At 36.8% G+C, this 8,394-nt stretch overlaps 1 protein-coding gene across 1 annotated transcript in view; it reads left to right on the top strand.

The window, feature by feature from the left end:
* LOC106875020 (dual specificity mitogen-activated protein kinase kinase 6) overlaps positions 1–8,394 on the top strand; it is a 67,879-nt gene that overhangs the window by 57,279 nt on the left and 2,206 nt on the right. The window contains exons 6-7 of the mRNA XM_014922973.2: positions 1,095–1,274; positions 3,532–3,615. Coding sequence (XP_014778459.2) covers positions 1,095–1,274; positions 3,532–3,615 — 264 coding nt within the window. The remainder of the gene's footprint in view (positions 1–1,094; positions 1,275–3,531; positions 3,616–8,394) is intronic.

Here is an 8,394-nt window from a genome sequence, read left to right as displayed (position 1 = left end):
CTGGTCGTGGTGAGAGGGATAACTCCCTTGGCAAACAGGACACAGTCGTGTGTCGATAAGCCAGCTGGAGGAGATGTCCTCCTGGGGCTAAAAGCAACAGTAACATCCACCCCTAGGGGTCAGCCACACTTAAGTGGCAATATACTACACTTTATATATATATATATATATATATATATATATATACACACACACACACACACACAGGGTGCACTGAATATATTGTTAACTAAACTATGCAAAAATGAAAACAGCACTGACATCTCATTTTAACAGATATATTTACCAAAATTACATAAAAATGTCTTGAAATACTAAAAAGTAAATTTATTCAATAAAATTGCCATTGGTTTTGGCGACGGCCTCCAGACAACTTTGGAATTTCTTGCAACTCTTCTGGACGGTCTCCTTGTTTAAGTTGTTGAATGCTGCGATAATCCTTCAGTTCATCTTTGGTGTTACAAGGAGTTTTGTTGGTCTCTCACTCAACTGCTCCACACACATAGTAATCAAGGAGGTTGCAGTCTGGGGAGTTAAGGTGGCCAGATGTTTGGGGTGATGTGATCACAGAAATTGTCTGACAGCTATGACTGGATTCTCCTACTTGTGTGGCATGGTGCATAGTCCTGTTGCCAGACATAGGGTCTTCCAGCAGCCACCCTCTTGAACCAGGGCAGCACTACCTCCTCCAGGCACTTGATGTAGGCCTCCATGTAGTGTCTGAGGCTGTGTGATAAGAGAAATGGAGGTATAATGTCACCATCACTAGTGATCACTCCAAACACCATGATGTTGACTGAATGTTTGATTTTTATACATGTTTTGGGGACAGGCAAGCCAACAGTTGTTCTGTGTATTCACCATCTGTTCATATTGGAGCTTCCGGTGCAAATGCCAAGCAGTACAGCAGGTCATTTCCAAATATCTGCCACATGTAGTTGGGAAGCAAACTTTTTACTACACAACTATTCATTCCCCTCCCCATTATAATTTCCATCAACAATGATGCAAAAATAAATGTTGAATGATAGGTACAAACTTTCTGTTCCTTTTCATTTTGTTGTTTACCTAAATATTTAATTTTTCCATTGTAGGTGGTACGTGCACTGCATTACCTTCATCAGAACCTCCAGGTAATCCACAGGGATGTGAAACCATCAAATATTTTAGTTAACAGATTGGGTTTTGTCAAAATATGTGATTTTGGCATCAGTGGCTACCTAGTAGATTCTCTTGCTAACACCAGAGATGCTGGTTGTCGACCATATATGGCAGTAAGTAGAAATTTTTCCACTATCATCACTGCTTTAATTATCACCATCATCAACTTCTTTTATTTCCATGTCTGCAGGATTTCCATCTTCAGTTTTACTGCCTGTTGCCAGCTTTGCACATAATAATGAGGGCTGCCACTTTCTTGTGTGTGCGCGTGTGTGCATGTGTGTGTGTGTGTGCATGTGTTCGTGTCTGTCTGTCTAGAGCATTATATGTATTATATGTGAAATAAGCATGTCTGTACCTGTGTGGAGTCTGTTGATAAAATTTATAAAATAACAGTTTGTGTATTTTGATAGAAGATCAGTTAAAACATTTTAAACAAAGCCTATCAGAAGTGTGACCCTGATTAAAATATTAAAATTCAACTCGCATCACTCTGCACAAACTTATCTCATAATTATTAACCCTTTTTCTTCGACATCCCACATACCGCCACTAATTTCCTTGGAGATTATCTCTATTACCTATAGACATGCTTATAAAATCAAAAGACAGCACATCTATGACAGTGGTTCTCAACTGGGGTCCATACGAGATTTTATTGTTAAAATTCATCAGCAATAAATTTGTTGTACAATACACAAAATATTTTAACAATTTTTTATACAATTCCTAATAATATTTAATTATAAAAATATAATAGTATTTTTTAAACATTGGATGGCTATGAGGGTCCATCTGTGTAAAATAGGAATCAAAGGGGTCCATAGGGGAAAAATGGTTGAGAAACACTGATCTATGACTTTGGAAAGCATTTTTCCACACACAGAATTACCAAAGAAAGGTGCCAAGCTGGCAGAAACGTTGGCACGCTGGGCGAAATGCTTAGCGGTATTTCATCTGCCGCTATGTTCAGAGTTCAAATTCCGCCGAGGTCGACTTTGCCTTTCATCCTTTCGGGGTCGATTAAATAAGTACCAGTTACGCACTGGGGTCGATATAATCGACTTAATCCGTTTGTCTGTCCTTGTTCGTCCCCTCTGTGTAGCCCCTTGTGGGCAGTAAAAAAAAAAAGCAAAAAAAAAAAAGAATTACCAAAGAATGGAATGCACTTCAATTGTTAGCTATAAGAACATCAGATTCTTCAAAAGTGCCTTTCTTCCTGTAATTTATCAGCACTACTCTTGATGTCCCTATGCACCTTCTTCTTTATAGCTCTTCTACTGTTCACTTTTGTGTTTTATTCCATGTACTCTGCATGAGTTTTTGGCTTTCGTTGCTGTCTTCCTTATCACTTTCTGTCTTGTCTTTAACCCTTTTTCAATTACCCATGTTGCACTTGAGCACTGCTTACAACAAGCTAATTATATCATCATTATCATCATTGATTTGACTCAGGTTCATTCTTATTCTTGGTATAATCTATGTGGGTAGCTGGGTTACTATCTGTAACCTTAGGTATCCACAATCTTTCAATAGTCTTTCAAGTGCTTAAGACCCTCTTGATAATCTTTCCTGTCCCTAAAGGGCAAACTTTCTGTAGAAGCTCCACAGGGCATTCTATTCCAATCTCCTTCAACCATTTGTCTATATCTTTGCTTACAGTTCCCACTGCACCAATTATTATTATTATTTAAATAGATAGATTTTTGTTGTGGTAGTTGTGGAGAGGTGGTAGAAACTTCACCTGCAATTTTTGATAATTCTGACTTTAATACCAATGGACTCAATTCAGTTACAGTGTTCTTAAGCAGTTGTTTCTTGATAATTGCAAGAGAAACATAAGCAGCGAGTGAATTCCAGAGATACAACATTCTGGGAAGGAAGGACTGAGTATAGTGGTTAGTGTGAGGATAGAGGAGGAATGAGTGAATTAAGCATGTCTGAATGGAGGTGACATATACTATAAGGAGCAAAGGCCATAGTAGTAATGATGGTTGAAAATGCAGTTTAGAGACAGCATGTCTATGATTGAGGTTGGAGTGTGTTGACAAACAACTTTATGACAATCATTCTGATAGCCTTTTTGTGTGAGTGTAGATGCAGGCTTGGATGTCTGTTTGTGATTTCATAATTGGACATTAAATGATGACGATGTCAGAAGTAGAAGAACATTATGCTTGAAACCTCTTTCAATTATGTTAAAATGTTTTATTACAAATGAGTTGGATTGTACAAGTTCTGTGTGACAGTCTGAAGAAAATAACATTAAAAAATCAGTGTTCTATTTATTTATGAAAAACTGTAAAATTGTTTTCCTTCATTATAAAAACAAAATCTGTATGTTATTTTTTCTCTATTTTTATATTCCAGCCTGAAAGAATCAACCCTTCAGTTTCAGGAAAAGGTTATGATATAAGATCTGATGTTTGGAGTTTAGGAATTACTATGGTAAGACCTTAATTCAGTGGTTCTCAACTGGGGTCTGTATGATCCTTGGGGGTCCATATGATTTTGTTGTTAGTTTCATCATCATCATTTAATGTCTGTTGTCCATGCTGGCATGGGTTGGACAGTTTGACTGGGCTGGCACGCTGGAAGGCTGTGCCAGGCTCCAGTCTGATTTGGCATGGTTTTCTACAGCTGGATGCCCTTTCTAATGCCAACCACTCTGAGAGTGTAATGGGTGCTTTTACGTGCCACCAGTACAGGTGCCATTTGTGTGACACTGGTATCCACCATGACTGTAATTTTGTTCCACTTGAAAGGTCTTCTTCTCAAGCACAACATAAGGCCAAACGTCTTGATCATTGCCTTTGTGGGGCTCAACCTTCGAAAGAAACACAGCCACTATGCCACCTTAAAAAATTCCACTGGGATCGACTTTGCCTTTCATCCTTTTGGAGCTGATAAAATAAGTACCAATTGAGCACTGAGGTTGATGTAATTGACTACCACCCTCCCCTTAACTCGCTGACCATGTGCCAAATTTTGAAACCAAAATTATCTATTTAAATAATAAAATGCTTGATCAAAATTTGAACTTGTTGAACAATATCTTTGTTGCAGAGCAGTAAGTGTACATAATTTACTCAGTATGGGGTACTTTTTCATGTATAAATAACAGAAATTGACAAAAAGTATATTTCTGCTTCACAATATTTACAAAACTAAATATTAAAAAAATATCTCTACCAATCATTGAATAACAACACACATACACACACATACATGCATGTGTGTATATATCATCACCGTACACAATATGCTTTTCTATCATTCTTACTGTAACTCGAATCTACAGTACAATCAATGTGTTTGATCCCATATCATTTCATCCAAGGATTATAGGCTAATATATGTCCAAGCATCAAAGTATAGCAAAAGACTAAAATAAGTCTCCCCTTTCACAATAATATACTTATTATGTTATGAATTATATTGAATTCAGTGATCTTGAAGCATAATGTCACAAATGAATGAAAAACCTCATTATCATCACCATCACCATTTAATACCTGTTTTGCCTGTTGGTATGAATTGACTGGTTCAGCAGGACCTGGTAGGTCAGAGGACTGTGCCAAGCTCAACTGTCTGATCTGGCATGGTTTCTACAGCTGGATGCACCTCCTAATGCCAGTCACTTTATAGAATGTACTGGATGCTATTTAGGTATAACTTACAAGACACGACCCTTTAACTGAGGAGTTGTAGTATTCAGGGAGGTGGCTGTGTGCCAAGTGATGTGAGGTTAAAGTGTGACAGGTAGACAGAAACAGGTATCTTGCTGTAGAGGAGCTACACGACTACACGAGGATAAAAGCATCAGACACCAAAAAAACCAATGAGTAATGTCTTTCATATCGTGATATGGAAACTAGATCATGATGCTGCCAAGGAAGATGATGGTTATGAAAACAATGATGAGATAAGATTTCAATGAAATAAAGAAGTGAGAGATGCAAATATTTTTCTAATGACACAGATTATTTACCTGTCTGCTCCATCTAAAATAATTATCTTGTACTTTCCTTTTGGTAAAGTTACTTTCTGTTGAGCAAACATCTTTACATCAGTGCCTCTATCATTAAAGTTTATGAGCAATAAATTGGTTATACGTCTACAATACACAATATTTTAAGAATGTTTTAATAAAATTTCTGATAATATTTTGTTATGGGGGGTTGGAGGGTAAAATAGGAATCAAAGGTGTCCACAGACAAAAAATAGTTGAGAACATAGTTTTGTTGTTGTTATGATGATGTTCCCCAATAAGAACTATCTATAAGAGAAATATAGAAAGCACAGCACCTTGGGCAGGCGTCTTCTACTTGACCAAAACCCTGTGAGTAGATTTGATAGACAGAAACTGAAAGAAACCCATCATATGTCTGTCTTTGAGTTATGTTTGTGCCACACCTTTCGCTTCACAACCAGTGCTGGTTTGTTTCTGTCCCTCTAACTTAGCAGACTGGCGAAAGAGACAGATAGAATAAGTACTGGGGGCGTTTGACTAAACCCTTCAAGACAGTGTCCCAGCATGGCCACAGTCCAGGGACCAAAACAAGTCAAAGATAAAAAAAAAAAGATAACTGATTAAACTTACAGAGGAGGGGCAGTGAACAGGTTATCACCACTTTAAATAATTAAATAGAAAATGTTGCAAGTAGTATCACCTGAAAGCTATACTGTCAAAGGCACTAGACTACTGTCCATATTAAATCTCTAGTTGGTTTACCTAACTATAAAGTGTGTTTTAGTTTATATCACCATCACTATTATTTTAACATCCACTTTTCCATGCCTGCATGGGTTAGTGGAGCTTATTGAGGTAGATTTTCTACAGCAGACGCTCTTCCTTTCACCAATCCGCAACTGTTTCCAAGCAAGGTAATTTTTCCGTGTGGTCAGAAATGGTCTCAGAATAATGGAAATGAAATTATGCTGCTTGTATGACAGGGACAATTATTTACAACTATCACAATGTCACATGCATATTCACCCACATATACATATGTATATACATACTACAGGCTCCTTCCAGTTTTTGTCTACCAAATCCACTCAAGGCTTTGGTCAGCTCAGAGCTATAGTAGAAGACACTTGCTCAAGGTGCCATGCAGTGGGACTGAACCCAGAACCATGTGGTTGGGAAACTTTTTACTACACAGCCATACCTGGAGAAGTTTATTGATGATAAGCTGGCATTGAGGGCATTTTCCTCTTCAACTGCTAAGAACCATAAAAACTACAGTTGATTATCAGCATTATGGAATCTATGATTAAGAAAGAATTAGCATTCCTTTTTTAATGCTGTTTTTATTCAGCGCATTCTTGAGATTCTTCTTTTTATTATTTGATACTTTTTGGCAAAGGATTGACAGAATCAGTAGAGTGATGGGCAAAATGCCTTGCAGGACTTAGTTATCTCCCTTTGCATTTGGAGATCAAATAGCACTGAGGTCAACTTGGCTTTTCACCCCTCCAGGCAGTATAATAACAGTTGGGTATTGGGATCATTATTATTTACTATGTCCCTTTACCCTTTAATTGTATGGTCTTGCACCTTTGTTAGACATCTTCATTTAAATATATTTTGGCAAAATATGCTTCTAATGAATGGAGTCTTTTGATTTTTCTGAATTCTTCATTCAGAGCCATTCCAATTCACAAATGTCTCTGAAAATCACAAGAGTATTACAATTCTCATCTATGTCTTATCCCTGAAAATAACATGGTTGTTTACCCAATAATGTATAATTGCAATTATTACTAATTGTTGATATCAAAAGTTAATTATAAGTGTGGCTGTGTGATAAGAAGCTTGTTTCTCAACCACATTGTTCTTAAATTCAGTCTCACTGCATGGCACCTTAGGCAAGTGCATCTTCCCTTATAGCCTTAGGCCAGCCAAAATCTTGTGAATAGATTTGGTAAATGGAAACAAAGAAGCCCGTCATATATATGTGCGTGTGTTTGTCTTCTATCACTACTTGACAACCAGTGTTGGTGCAGCCTAGTGGTTCAGTGAAGGAGACTGATAAAAAATATCTAATGACTGAAACAAAAGATAAAAGATACTGTTATTGTTACTGGTTTCAGTCATTGGACTGCAACCATGCTGGGGGCACCTCTTTTAAAGATTTTAGTGAAATTATATCTGCAAAATACTGGTGTTTATTTCATTAATTTCTGTACATGAAGCAGGTAATGCTTCCTCTGCATAAAGGGATTTAACTTGTACATGATAAATACCATATAGTGTTCAATTTGTATCATTTGTCCATATTAAATCATAGCAACCCTTTACCAATGCATATACACACACTTACCTGTAATGGGCTGTCAAGCTGCTTCTGGTTTTCAAATTTCGCTCAAGCATTAGTAAATCTGAAGCTATGGTAGAGACACTTAAGGCACCATGAAATGGGATCACATGGTTATGAACCTCATGGTTGGGAAAGGAACTTAACCATGCAGCCCTGCCTGCACCTATTTATTTAATATTATAATGTTAGTGCAAAACACTGCAAGCTGGCAGAACCGTTAGAATGCCAATAATACAATGCAGGGCTTTTCTCCATTCTGGGTTTAAATCCTTCTAAGGTCAACTTTGTCTTCAATTCCTTTCTGAGTTGATAAAATGAAGCACCTGTTAAGTATTGGGGTTGATGATATCGAGTAAACCCCTCCCCACAAATTGTTGACTTTGTGCCTAAATTAGAAACTATTTTATTAGTCCATGAAATAAAGTAAAAATTATGGTTTTATATTTATATATTTAAAGTTATAACTTTATATAACTATACAATTTGTATAACTTTATAAATATATATATATATATATATATATATTCAAGGCTTGAATATATATATATATATATATATATATGAATATTCTGAGTGCACACTCAAAGCATTTCCAGTTGATAGATATCTGGAAATTGACTCATTTATTTTTGATCATCCACTTTTACTTGTTTCAGTTATTTGACTGTGGCCATGCTGGAGCACTGCCTTTAGTCGAGCAAATCGACCCCAGGACTTATTCTTTAAAAGCCTAGTACTTATTCTAGCAGTCTCTTTTGCCGAACCGCTAAGTTATGGGGATGTAAACACTCCACCATCGGTTGTCAAGTGACACACACACACACACACACACACACACACACACACACACATATATATATATATATATATATATATATATATATACATATACACACATGTATACAAC

The sequence above is a fragment of the Octopus bimaculoides genome, chromosome 7, assembly GCF_001194135.2.
Source record: "Octopus bimaculoides isolate UCB-OBI-ISO-001 chromosome 7, ASM119413v2, whole genome shotgun sequence".
NCBI lineage: Eukaryota > Metazoa > Mollusca > Cephalopoda > Octopoda > Octopodidae > Octopus > Octopus bimaculoides.
Note: the sequence above shows the minus strand (reverse complement) of the source record. Positions and strands in the feature narration are given on the sequence as shown.